This window comes from Euprymna scolopes, chromosome 6 (genome assembly GCF_053919585.1).
Source record: "Euprymna scolopes isolate OS-2025 chromosome 6, ASM5391958v1, whole genome shotgun sequence".
Classification (NCBI taxonomy): Eukaryota; Metazoa; Mollusca; class Cephalopoda; order Sepiida; family Sepiolidae; genus Euprymna; species Euprymna scolopes.
In genome coordinates this window covers 14,786,644-14,800,612 of record NC_136487.1, presented here as the reverse complement: position 1 = coordinate 14,800,612, position 13,969 = coordinate 14,786,644, and the positions used below count along the sequence as shown (strand labels likewise).

General features: G+C 32.6%; 1 protein-coding gene across 4 annotated transcripts in view; it reads right to left on the bottom strand.

The window, feature by feature from the left end:
• The window catches only part of LOC145277527 (DNA topoisomerase I, mitochondrial-like), a 68,034-nt gene that overhangs the window by 20,969 nt on the left and 33,096 nt on the right, over window positions 1-13,969 (bottom strand). For 2 of the 4 annotated variants that reach the window (XM_080128972.1, XM_080128974.1), the window contains 7 exons: window positions 12,128-12,224; window positions 7,653-7,747; window positions 6,847-6,962; window positions 4,604-4,725; window positions 3,284-3,406; window positions 754-941; window positions 522-585 (listed from right to left, as the gene is read on the bottom strand). In XM_080128972.1, coding sequence (XP_079985098.1) covers window positions 522-585; window positions 754-941; window positions 3,284-3,406; window positions 4,604-4,725; window positions 6,847-6,962; window positions 7,653-7,747; window positions 12,128-12,224 — 805 coding nt within the window. Of the gene's footprint in view, window positions 1-521; window positions 586-753; window positions 942-3,283; window positions 3,407-4,603; window positions 4,726-6,846; window positions 6,963-7,652; window positions 7,748-12,127; window positions 12,264-13,969 lie in introns of all 4 variants that reach the window. The other 2 variants (XM_080128973.1, XM_080128970.1) reach the window with 1 other exon arrangement.

The window sequence follows — 13,969 nt, the reverse complement described above, 5'->3', positions numbered from 1 at the left end:
CATTTTGCCATCTAATTTACATATGCATTTGTGGCATGTACAGTGGATGACTATGCTGAGAAAAGAGGCACTCTTTCTCAAATATGCACAGGGGCACGAGAAATATTACTGATTAAATCAACATGGGTCGAGAGAAAAAAAAACAAATGGATAACTTTTGCTCAGTTAATTATAAATAAAGTATATATATATTTCATATTAATAATGTAATATATATATATATATATATTATATATATATATATTTCATGTTATTAAAATATATATATTTTATATTAATAAAGTATATATAAAAACCTCACAAGAAAGAAATGTTCATTAACATGAAGTATAATAATGTGATTATAATAAAAGTAAAATGATTGAAATATATTTTAAAATTATTAACAGAAAATGGCATGATCGTTTTTTTTTTTTGTGATTAAGAATTTATTGGTGGGCCATTCATTAGTTTGTTACATTTAAATGGATACGATAAAAAAAAAAAAAAAAAAAAAAAAAAAAAAAAAATATCAAACTCACCTTGTTGTCGCACTGGACTTTTTTCCATTTGTGTCCGGGTGGAGGTACTGGAATTTTCGAATCTCTATAAAAAAAAAAAAAAAAAAAAAAAAAAAAAATCAAAGAGTTAAGAAAAAACATTTGATATATAACAAAATATAAAGCGAGACACTATTTGGAATCCCTTTTATCTTTTCCAATTTGACATTGAAATAAGAGAATGGACAAAACAAAAAAAAAAAAAAAAACTCACTTGCTACAATTGATGATAACATCTTCTGGCATGGTCCTGCGTTTCAACATTCCCTGCTTGGGGTGATCACCACGGCCACGGAAAAGACCAGGCGGCTCAATCCTAAAGTTACCAATTTTTTCCTTGTGACCATCCATTACACAATAACCATACGTATTTTGAATTTCTTCATTTTTCTTCTTTAGTGCCTGAATAATTTCAAAGCAAAAGAATATGAATACGAATCACACACTCCGTGAAAGAGGAAAAAAAAATATATTGGACAGAAACACAGCGCCATTATGGTTATTATGGGGGGAAAATCCTGGAAAAGTGAAATTCTGGATTGGTGCAATCAAGTCTAAAAGGCTTGCTCCCTTACTGACAGGACAGAAAAGATGTAGAAAAATAGAACAGATACTGCACTTTTCTCCTGCCAGCATCAGTAATTTGCCACTAAATCGTCACAGGTAGGCTTTTTTCACTTTTAAATCTGAAATGTTGAAGTTCTTTAATTTTTATATGCATAATTATCTATTAACAGCCATTGTTTTTTTTATTCTAGGTATGGTTGTGTGAGAGATGGTTCGATCATTTGCTGTATATCTTAGGAAGCAATTTTTTTTACATCTTTCTTAAACGTTTATCTCCAATTTTTTTAGCAAAAAGTCAGGGACAACTCTAGAAACAATTTTGGTGCAAAACAAAGATTCATTGAATTGTGTGTGAGCATTTTGTTTTGTACATTGTTATTAGTTAGAGAGAAAAAAAACTGAGTTGATAAATTTTACATTTAATGAAAGAATTCTGTGCATTGATAAAGCTGCAGAAAAGATACATATCCACAAAGATATAAAACCTTTGATTAGCAAAAATGGAACTGCTATACTGGGATTTATACGATGAAATTATATTTTTTTGATATTGGGATTGTTTTATACCCTACTAGCATTTCAGCCCGATGTTGTCTGGGTGTTTGGAAGGTGTATGTTGAGAAGAAAAAAAAAAAAAAAAAAAAAAAAAAAAACCCAAAAAGTGGTACTAGGAAGGCAGGCTCGAACCCATATCGCAAAGGAGGAAAAGAACGGGAAAAAATCCTGACACCCATGCTGTTACGACCACCGCCAAACCAGAAAGTGACATTTTTTTAAAATTAAGGCTAGACAATCAAAAGGAGAGGATGACTTTCAAAAATATCGAAAAAAAAGCGCCCCCCACCCCACCCCTGTAGAAAAGTGCCTAGTTGAAGGGGAAGAAATTAATGTTTTTAGCCAATTTTTCGATATTTGTCGTCTGAAAGGTCGAACTTCAAAACGATATTGATGTTGAAAAAATCTGTCGCCTCTGTCGAAAGTGTTGGGCAGACATGCAAACAGACATACATTTATATATTGGTAACTAAAAATTTTCAACCCAAACCGATGAAAAAGCTTGCCCTATCTCTGAATACCCTTTATGTAAAATTTCAAATATTTAGACCAGAAATTGTCTGAGTAATTTGGTAGAGACTGCAGAGGTCAAATATTTTTTAACTTTGACCCCTATTATGACCTCTTAAAATTTATTGTTTTGGGCTCAAATCAAGTTATAAAGTTACATCCATGTCCAAGGAACCTATATCTAAAATTTCAAGTGTTTAGACCCAAAATTGTCGGAGGAGTTCGGTAGAGTTCTCAAAGGTCAAATTGTTGAACTTTGACTTCTTAACAGCCTAATTTCTGGCTGAAAACCGATCACAGATTTTCCCAAATCTCAGTACTCTGTAGATCAAATTGAGTCTGTAGACTTAAAATTGACAGAGTTATTGCGTAGGGAAATGTACACAGACACGTTCACTTTTATAGATATATAGATAAATTTTATGCCATACAATATCATTTGGTAAATTCTGGAAAGTTATTTAATTTTCTCTTTGATTTTCTTCTAAGGGTCTGGAAATTTTTTTTTTTTTCTCAGTCCATTTGAGAGGTAAGAACATTTTCTAATAGCATGGATGGCTTGGTATATGATAATATCTTGTGGATATTGCTTTATTTTGGATCGATTATGATACATCTGACAGAAGTTACATGCAATAGGTGTATTTTTCACTTTGAGTGCATCTTAGATAAGGACGTGCAATTCTGATTGCTCAATACTATGTTCTACCTTTGATCATACACTTAAGCAGCGCTAGAATCAAAAGATGCACATATCGAACATTTATTCAAAACAGAAGCTACACTTTGGTGCAACATAGATGAAAGCTACAATTTTCAAAAACCCTGAAAATAATTTATATTAAATGTTGTAATTATGTGGAACTTTATCACAAAAAATAAAAGGCTATGGCAGGTTCTGGTAATATCTAAGCTTCAAATTTTACGTAAAAAAGTAGAGGGAGATATATATTTTTGTGAAATCAGTACATATATAACTAAACTTGAAACTTGCTTGTAATATTGAAACTATAAAATAACTATTAATTACATTTAATTTAAAACTTTCATCATTGGTTTGTGCGATCAACTACTCATAAAATGCAAGATTATGAAATAGCTGAAGAACTTACCAATTTTTCTTCTTTGGATCTGTTTTTCCGTTCTTCAGATTGCTGTTGAAAGAATGCATGCATGTCTCGGAAATTACATTTTTTGAGATCTACAATTACCTCCTTTTCTTCTGGAGTCATCACCTGCAGGAAAAAGAAACAAGCATTTTAAAAAAAAATTTTTTTTTTTATAGAATATTACACTCATGTATAAAAAAAAAAAAAAAAAAAAAATATATTAATACAAAAGATTTTAAGAGTCCATTAACAACATTTATATATTAGAATTAATTGTATCTACAAATTGATTAGTATTATAAATAAGACAAGGTTCATTGCATTGTGTAAAAAAAAAAAAAAAAAAAAAAAGCACAAATTAAAACAATTTTCAAAATTTAAGAACATTTCATTTAAAAACCTATGTGGTATATGATCGTCATATTCAGTTAAACATCTGTTTTTCATGCCAACAGGTGAAATTGACCCGCAAACTAATCTAGTCAGGTTTTTTTTTTGTGATTGTGAACTAGACCTTTTATTTCAACTGTTCTAGTTCCACTGAACCCAAATCTTTACTGTCCAGATTTAATCTGACGTTTCTTTAAGACTCGCATTTAACATCCACTGAACCATTTTCATATTGTTTTTAACGTTCACTGGCTAGGTTTCACTTCCATACATTACCGTATACAGATACTTGGTTGACAGTGTAATTTGAATCAAATTTAGCACCTCTGCCTCTCTGTGAGTGAAAAATTTACTTTCACCATGACTAATGTTTGTGCAAAATTCTTTTAAAAAATCCAAGATGTGGTTATTGAGAAAAATACGAATAAATGAATAAGAGTGAATTATTAGGCCCAATTCCTCCTTTGTTCAGAGATAAAAAACAAAACAAAAAACAAACAACAACCTTTCAACTTGATACTTTAGTTATTTAACAGAATTGGCTCTGATTTTCAGTCATTTGTCATCATTCATGAAAGTTTTAGGAGTGTCGATTCACCCAGTCTTTGTGATTACTCCTAGGTCTACTCTTTATTGAATACTGCCATATTCTACAACCAGTTGTGGTCATGACTAGAATCGATATCTCGTCTACATAAATAGAGCAAGTAAACATAATGAATAAACATTTGAAGAATGGTTAATATGCCACAAGATATTTTTGATTTCCTGATAATTTTTAGATTTAAAAAAAAAAAAATAAAAAATAATAAAAAATCCTCTTTACACCATATTTTTTAAAAGTTCTAAGACAAAATCTTTCTAATGAAACCAACCTGGAGTTAGGATTAGCACAGTTAGAAAAGATATGAACGCAAAGCTTTAAAGCCTTACCTTTCTCCAGTCTTTAAAAAAGTTCTTGTTAAATATTTCGCTGGAAGTATAATCATGCTCCAACATCTTTGCATAAAACCCTGCCACTTCTTCTGTGTCTTGACTTAATTTCATAACTTTACCTGTAAATAAAAAAATAAGAATTTCTAGAGAAATTGAAATGAGATGACATTAAAAGCATAAAAAAGGAGCAGTTCATATTTTATATTTATTAGAATAAGTAGCATTAGCTTATGGAACAAGCCCGAAAGAACTGCGCTCATTATCGACATCACAGTCCCAAATGATTTTGGCCTTAATAGAGCTGAACGGGAAAAGATAAAATATAAGGACCTAAAAAATAATCTAAAAACGACATGGTCTCTGAAAGAAATAAACATTATACCGGTTGTGATAGGAGCAACTGGTTTAATAAAAAAAGAACCTTCAGAAATACTTAGAAGCAATTTCTGGAAAACCAAGCTGTAACGAAATACAGATAGAAGCCATAAAGGGAACAGCCCTCGGATATAAATTTGATATAAAGAGCCCTCGGATATAAATTTGAATCATAACAGAATCAAGTGTTAGCTTCTTGATATCTTAAAACTTACTCAAGTTAAAAAAAAATAAAATAAAAATAAAAATAAAAGGGTAAGCTGACCGGTCATAAAATACACATAAATATATTATTTTATTTAACACAGAAACTGAGATGTGCATGCAAGTATTAGGTTTTCTAATAATTTCTTGTAAGTAAAAAAAAAAAAAAAAAAAAAAAAAAAAAAAAAAAAAAAAAATTCAACAACTGGTCATGAGATCGAAACCAAAACCTAAAGACAGTAAATCAAGTACGATAACCATTTGGCTAGCGTGACACACCATTTCAAGTGTTTTTAAACACTTATATTTAACATGAGGAATCTGTAATGTGAATCATTCACGCATGCGCAATCGTGAAACAGTTAGCAAACAGAAAAATCTGACAACTCCCACGTACCCCTTAGAAGCTTTTTTTCCTGATGAAAACCTATTAAAGTTTTCCACATGTCTGAATAACCTATATACCATATTTCAAGTCAGTAGATTAAAAATCTGTTGAGTATATAGGTTGAGAAGTGTCTCCACACACACATTCTCACTTTTATAGATATACTAGATTAACCAGGATAGCAAAGTTGTAAGATCAAACTTTAATAATTCTAAAAAATTATGAATCCTTATTTTAAAATTTTTCAATAATCAGTTACATAAATACCAAATCTTTCCATTCTGTGTTACTTAATTCTGGTAAAAAATGTTTGTCGCATTCAGATTATATTATGACTATATACGATATTGAATTTCTATGAAATCATTTTTATTTGTCCAATATCGCTTAGAACTGTTTATATAGGTCCTAGATAATAATATCTAGGATTTGGGAAAGCGCGTAGCATCTAGATTTATTTACATCGACTTTTACAAAATTATTGCTATTTTGGCTTCTCACGTGTTGATTGGGCCTTTTCATATAAAAAGCGAAACTAATTCAAATGGAGGTGTTCTCGGCATCGCGCCGGGAAATGTCCAGAAGCAATCAGCTTTGATCAATGTTGTATATCAGACAATTCCTATTCAATCTGGACAATTGGGAGCTGGTTTCCCTCTCCCCAACATCTGTTGGGGAAAAAACAGTCAAATTTGGGTAAACAAACCCAAATGCTGCCTAGCAGCAAAAGTTAACTGCGTGACTTCTATTTGACCTCCTTAATTAGGTCAAATCGAAGCAGCAGAGTTAACTTTTATGGCAGACACCTGTTTTTAATAGTTAAATAAATAAATTCAAACGTGTCTCCATGGTTAATGCCGCACGTTTTTTTTTTTTCACGCTTTAATTTCCAACTTTGCCTCAAGGGTTCGATCCTCATACTCCCCTACCAAAACTTTTTTTAAAAATTTACCCCCCCCTCCCGGAGTTTGGATTTACCCAAAACCACACACACCTCAAAACACCCGTGCATCGCCAGGTACCCCCGCTAGTATAAATATAAAGCTTAACATAACAGAGTTATCCCCTCTTGAATATTTGCACCTTTAAAGTAGAATGCTGGCACCAATGTAGTAGGATCTGTACAAGCTGTGTTAGTCAATCTGGTTGGCAAGAACTTGCTATGCAAGATATTTGAACAGGAATGAACATTAAAATGGTCAACAACTGGTCATTTGGTTAAACAAAGCAAATAGGGAAGAAGTGTGTCTGAAAGAAGTATGCAACTATTTACCATCATATTTAAAGATAATATGACTGGGTAATGGCTCATATTCTGGTGCAAGAAGAGGCCCTTTGTGCTCTAAGAAATTCCATTTCACTCCATCTTCTCTTCTTTCTTCTTCCCACCTGTAAAAAAAAAAAAAAAAAAGTCCCAATTCAGATTTCATGTTTTTATCATACAATTGTGTATGTCTACAACATTGTGATTTTCTTTTCTATAATAGCTAGAATTACTCAATATTTCATTTCGGGCCCTTAACAGTTTTATTGTATGGAAGAAATGCAATATATTTTCCAGTTTTAGTGTATTTTATGTAACAGAACAATTAAAAACAGTATTTGTACGACAAATATGAATTGCAAATAGATTTTGTGAAGACAAAAAAAAGATTAGATAAATATTAAATCATAAAACTAGTGTATGCATACATTACGTAATTCAACATTTGATAAAAATAAAATATAAATAAAATAAGTTTTTCAACATGTTAAAAGGTTAATGTAAAAATTTACTTTGACATCTTATTTTAGATAATCAGTTTCAATTGTCAGATTTAAAGGCTTTTGCAGATATATCTGGAAAATAAGGAAGTTTTGTTGCAAGAGTAGGCTCGAAACTTTCATCTCAAATAGTGATATTAAATTACTTTCCATGAATTGAGAAGAGTCCATTATCATAAATAGGGAGTAACAGGTGATAATGGATATTTAAAATGAAAAAGCATTTTTTTTTACTTAGACAAGTTTTATAATCAAGCACAGAGAGAGTGAGCGAGCGTGCGAGCGAGAGAGTGAAAGAGAAAAATACATTCTTACCATTTCCAAACAACCTGCTCCTCTTCTGCCCCCTTTTTCTTCTTTTTTGTTGGAGTTTCAGGTTCCGATTTTACTTCCTTCTTGATTTTTTTCTTCTACAATGATGGATGGAAAAAAAAGATAGCATGTCCAGTTTGTTAGTTTCATTTTAATCCCGCAACATTATTGACAAGAAAAAAAAAAAAAAGTAAGACGCTAAGGGTGGTAAGCTATATAGAAGACGTTTCTTCATGGCCACTTTAAACCTGACAACTTCCTTGGACACTTTTCCAGGAAACATGACAAGACAGATAATGCTGCCTTTTGTAGAGATGAAAACAAGAATCGTACATATTCTACCTACAATTAACTGCATTGAAGTGTTCAAGTGGGAAACTCGTAAAAGGTAAATTTACATTACCACTAATGGGAAACAGGCAAACAGAAGAGAGTTCCACAGGCGCGTAGTTCTAAGAAACTTTGTTCATGGAATCTACGTTTTGATTTAGGCACAGATAAAGAGTGGGGAAAATTATTGACAGTGGTTTCAGCTAGACACATGTTTTTCATGAAAGATTGGCAAGAGGGGACGAGAGATTGGAGCTCAGACGAGTACTTGCAATGGAAATAATGATGTTGTAAAGATAGAAGCTTGGTTTTAGATGCATTAAAAGTAACCAGCCACCTCTTCCGCCATTGTACCACATGCTCAAGATCAGAGGAGAGAGAACCAGAAAGAACTGTCATTTATGGCCTTTGATGTGTTGCCATAAATGGTAGTGTCATCAGCGTAAATGTTCTTTTTGAAGATAAGAGATTTGTTGCTTGGATAGCATGCTCAAAAATGGTCTGTATTAAAAATTATATATAGGGGATGGAAGGCGCCTGCTGTTTGTCATGGAAAGAATCTCTCGATCAGGACGAGAAACAACTGAGCTTTGCTTGGCATCTCAATACAATGAAGTGTTCATCTGAAGGAGTTATCCACAAACGTATCAAGGTCATCAATATACCCGCAAATGTGTTACTTTGTCTAAGTCTGTGCCTGATCCTAGAAAGTTATGTCCTGGTAGTGTTAGGTCTCAAGGCTTGCTTTCTTGTTTTTGGTGGTGGCACTATGAATTCTATTCAAATTAAAGTATTTATATTAAAATGCTGGTCCAATTAAAAAGCACCACTTGTACCACCAAATCTGCCTGCAGCAGTAAGCCACGCCCGTCATACTATAGAATAAACGGCGCTTCTACACTATCAGAACAAAATTTGTAGTCAATAAATGGAGTTTTCAGGTAAAAAACAATAGTTTCTACCGATTTATTTTGATCAATTCTAATAAATTACAATGTTAGCTTCAAAATTATGCAATTGAAATTACCTGAATATTAATAAATTATAAAAAAAAAACAAAAAAAACCCAACAAACTAATCATGTTAGCAGGTGAAAAATTGCGGCCATCTTGTTTTTATAAAATAAATTGAAACAGAAAATTACCTCCCTTTTGAACCCTTCTGTATCTTACATAAGCAAATACGATCGTTTTCTTCACATTCTATTTTCTATAATAAATAATTTTCTACCTTATAGATTTTCGTAATTTTTGGATGTAATCATCATGAAAATATGAGGAATACGTAAATACCATTGTTTTCATGTGAAATTCAATATTATGATTTCTGAAATTTAATTCCAATAGTGCAGAAGTGTCGAATGAACTGATGGGCATGGCTTACTGCTGCAGGCGGATTTGACAGTTTTACCCAAACTTTGTTGTCTTCATTATCTTTTGTTTTCAGGACAAAATATGCAACATATAAAGAAAAAAAGAGGAACTCCTCTTGAGTATTAAATATTTTGTCACCAAGCAGCATAAGAAAAAAACAATCGAAAGTCACATTTAATTATTATGGTATAGTTCCATCATTAAATTGACACAAAATGATTATAAAACTATGATTTTTGTTAAGATACATTGTTTAAATTATTGGATGTACAAAAAAAACTTTCCATCTTTTAATAAATGAAAATTTTAAACCAGTTTAAATGATCTTCTAATCGACAATGTGAAGGCTTTCAATTCCTTAAAATTTTGTGAAGAGTCACAGAGCTATCCTTTTCCTTCCCAACTATTAAAAGATTAAAAAACGATGTATTTATTAGTGAAACAAAACTGAAATGCATTGTGGGAGATTTAATTTTGTATTAAAAAAATTAATCATTTTATGCCATATTTTTTTCAATAAATAATAAAACAAAGTTTAATTAATGTAATTATCAAAGTTACATTGACATGAGAAATACATGCAAAGCCTCATTAAAATATTGAGATACTTTTAAGATGGTACATTTACTTTAGTCTTAAATTGAATCTTGTTATTAGATACAGACATGGCATCTTTGGCTATGCTAATCGGCCCCACTTCATCTTGCCATTAACTCATTTCAAGAGGATTTAATGAGTACAACTGAATGTATTCAACATAAAATAAATATGTTGGCTATATTTTAAAAGTTGAGCCTAAATAGCATGTAAGCTAACAAATCAAACTTTGATTCTGATTATCCAATTTTCATTTGCTATTACTATACCATGTTATTTGCAGTAAATTAACTCCACTATCTTATGGTGCTTCTACAAAATTTGAACTGAAACAAACCTAAAATGTTGATTAGGATAAAAAAAAAAAAAACATGCCAAGCATGCACCCCCTCCCCTCTCTCCAGGAGTGAAAAATTTACTTTCATCAGGACTAATGTTTGTGCAAAATTTAAAGCTTAAATTGTCACCTAAAAAGAAAAATTAGCCGAGGAAGAACTCTTGTTCTTTTCATAATACCCCCCCCCATCCCAAGCTTTATCCACATTAAATCAAAATATTCAGAAAAGAAATTGGAATATAATGAATTCCTGACAATGCTGGATCAACACAGCTTTTTACTAAGTTGGTTATTTTGTTTTAGTTTTTTTAAAAGAAACGTTTTCAATTTCATATTCAAAAATGAATTTCAAATGTAGAAAAAGATAAATGATTTTTTTGGGGTTTTACAAACAGATTTTTTTTTTGTTAAAATTTACGGCAGAGATTCCAACTAACTGCTTTATCATTTTCTGAATAAAAATGTCGGCTTAATAGATTTCCACTAAATCAGATTTTCCATGTAACTTTCTAACATTTTTATAAGTGTTCTTCCTTCAACTTTAAGACAAGATACGGTCAATAATATTTATAGTGAAATCAGTTTTAGCATCTACCATTGCTGATCTATTTGTTTTTGTATACATGATAAAAACTTGCTGCATATCGAAAAGTAATTTTTTTTTTAAAGTTCACAAAAACAGGATTTTAAGTTAATTTGGAGCAATGAAGCCGCTGAAATCCATTTCATTGTAAATACTACACAATAATAACTGATTAGGACATTACACAACACCAAGAATGACACTCCTAATAGGGAGATGATGATGGTTTAGTGGTTAACGACAGCAAACTGATAACCTGGGTGTGCCAAGATCAAACAGAGTTTGTTCCACAGAGTTGCATGCACTTAAGGACATTGAAAACCTTCACATGGTCCCTCCTGTCAGTTACCTGATGTCCTTCTAGAAAATTTTTTTAATAGAAAGTGGAGAAACAAATGCCAACAAAATCATGAATGATGCTAAAAGAAAAGAAAAATCAGAAGACAGAGAGAAAGAGAGAGAGAGAAAGAGAAAAGAAAGAAGAGAAGAGAAGAAAGAAGAAAGAGAAGAAAGAAGAGAGAAGAAAGAAGAGAAGAGAAGAAAGAAGAGAAGAGAAGAAAGAAGAGAAGAGAAGAGAAGAAAGAAGAGAAGAGAAGAAAGAAGAGAAGAGAAGAAAGAAGAGAAGAAAGAAGAGAAGAGAAGAAAGAAGAGAAGAGAAGAAAGAAGAGAAGAAAGAAGAGAAGAGAAGAGAAAAGAAAGAAGAGAAGAGAAGAGAAAAGAGAAGAGAAGAGAAGAAAGAAGAGAAGAGAAGAAAGAAGAGAAGAGAAGAAAGAAGAGAAGAGAAGAAAGAAGAGAAGAAAGAAGAGAAGAGAAGAAAGAAGGGAAGAAAGAAGAGAAAAGAGAAGAGAAAAGAGAAGAAAAAAGAGAAAAGAGAAGAAAAAAGAAGAGAAAAAAGAAGAGAAAAAAGAAGAGAAAAAAGAAAAGAGAAAAAAGAAGAGAAGAGAAAAAAGAAAAAAAAAGAGAAAAAAGAGAAGAAAAAAAAGAAAAAAAGAGAAAAAAGAGAAAAAAGAAGAGAAAAGGAAAGAGAAGAGGAAAGAGAAGAGGAAAGAGAAAAGGAAAGAGAAAAGGAAAGAGAAAAGGAAAGAGAAAAGGAAAGAGAAAAGGAAAGAGAAAAGGAAAGAGAAGAGAAAAGAGAAGAGAAAAGAGAAGAGAAAAGAGAAGAGAAAAGAGAAATGAAAAAAAGAAAAAAGAAACAAAAAAAAAAAAGAAAAAAAAAAAAAGGAAAAGGAGAAAAAGTGAAAAAAGAGATGGTCCTTACTTTCACTGGTGTTAATGCTTCCTCAGCTTTTCTCTTCTTGGATGGCTCAGTTTCACCGTCTTCGCGTTTGATCTTTTTAATTTTATATTTATCAGCTCTGAAAGGAGGGAGGGCGGTGATGAAGGAGAGGTTAATTCTGGGTACGCAAAGGGACAATTAGTAGAGTCGTTTGCAGCGAAGAAGGACATGAATATGAATGAACAATGAGTGGAATGAATTTAAAAAAATAAAAAAGAGAAAAGAAAAGTCATTAGCATAAAATCATATTTTTATAGAATCTACAACAAAAAGAGAAAGATAACACCCTTTAAAACGACTCATTAATTCACTAATTAGAAATATTTTGAATTCACTTAATGCACAATAAAATACATTTATGCACAAAGTTTATTTTTAAAAATGTATAAAATAATTCAAAGACGATATATTTTATTGAATAAATTAAACATTGAAACATTGCAGAATTCCATAGAAATACAAGGGGTGTGCAATAAGTAATGCTCCTGACCCACTTCCAGTTGTCTGATCTAGCTGAAATTTTGCACGTGCAATGATTTATATTTCTACAGATTATGTGGCAAATTACAGCTCTGAACTAATTGTGATTTCTGTTTTACAGGTCTTTGAACCGAGTCAGGTGTGAAATGGAGCCTGTTGAATGTCGAGCAGTGATCCGGTTTTTGTATTTGAAAGGACGCACACCACAGGAGACTTTTGATGAAATGAAAGAAACTTATGGTGATAATGCCCCATCATATGACCTTGTAAAATGCTGGCATCATGAATTCAAACATGGCCGGAAGTCTGTGGAAACAGCTCCTAGATCTGCCCCCCCCTCCTCTGCCATTGAGGAGGCTTCCATTTTGGAAGATTGGTGCATTATTATTCACCAAATAGCCCAAGATGTCAAGATTAGTACAGGTCCTGTGGAAACTATCATTCATGACCATTTGCATATGCATAAGGTGTCTGCCAGATGGATTCCCAGGTTGCTCACACCATTCCAGAAGCGAGAACGCGCCGAGTGCTTGAGGATGAATTTGGAGATGTGCCAAGAAGATGAGTCAAAGTTTTTCAAAAGACTGATTACACAGGATGAAACCCGAGTCCATCACTATGATCCAGAGACCAAAGACCAGTCAATGCAGTGGAAGCACTTGGACTCACTACCTCCAAAGGAGGTAAGGTCATGATCACAGTTTTCTGGGACCAGGACGGAGTAGTGATGACAGATTTTCTGGCAAAGGGTACCACAATTACAGGAGCCTATTATGCTTCACTTTTGAGGAAATTAAGGGAGGCTATCAAAATCAAGAGGTGGGGCAAGATCAGCAAAGGTACCCTCCTCCTGCAGGACAACGCTCCGGTCCACAACGCGCATGTCGCCAGATCAGAAGCACAGGCGTGTGGTTATGAAATCCTCCCTACTCTCCTGACCTTGCACCCTCTGACTTTTACCTCTTCCCAGCCATGAAGTTGTTTTTGAAAAGGAAAGCGTTCCCCAGATGATGCAGCCTTGATTTCTGATGTCATGTTGTGGTTGGAGGAACAACCTGGGGTGTTCTACAAAAACGGTCTCCAGAGCTCTATCAAACGATGGGAGAAATGCATAACTCTGGGTGGTTCCTATGTAGAGAAAGACTAATAACTGTGCCAAGTTTCGTTGCTCTACTGCTATGGGAGGTGGGTCAGGGGCATTACTTATTGCACACCCCTCGTAACAATGGTTAAGCAAAAAGTTTCTCAAAGAAATGTCATTTTCAGAAAAGATTAATTAATTAAAATAAAAATGAAACTTCATCTTCGATTATATAAATCTCAACTGTCTGTGTGTGTGTGTGT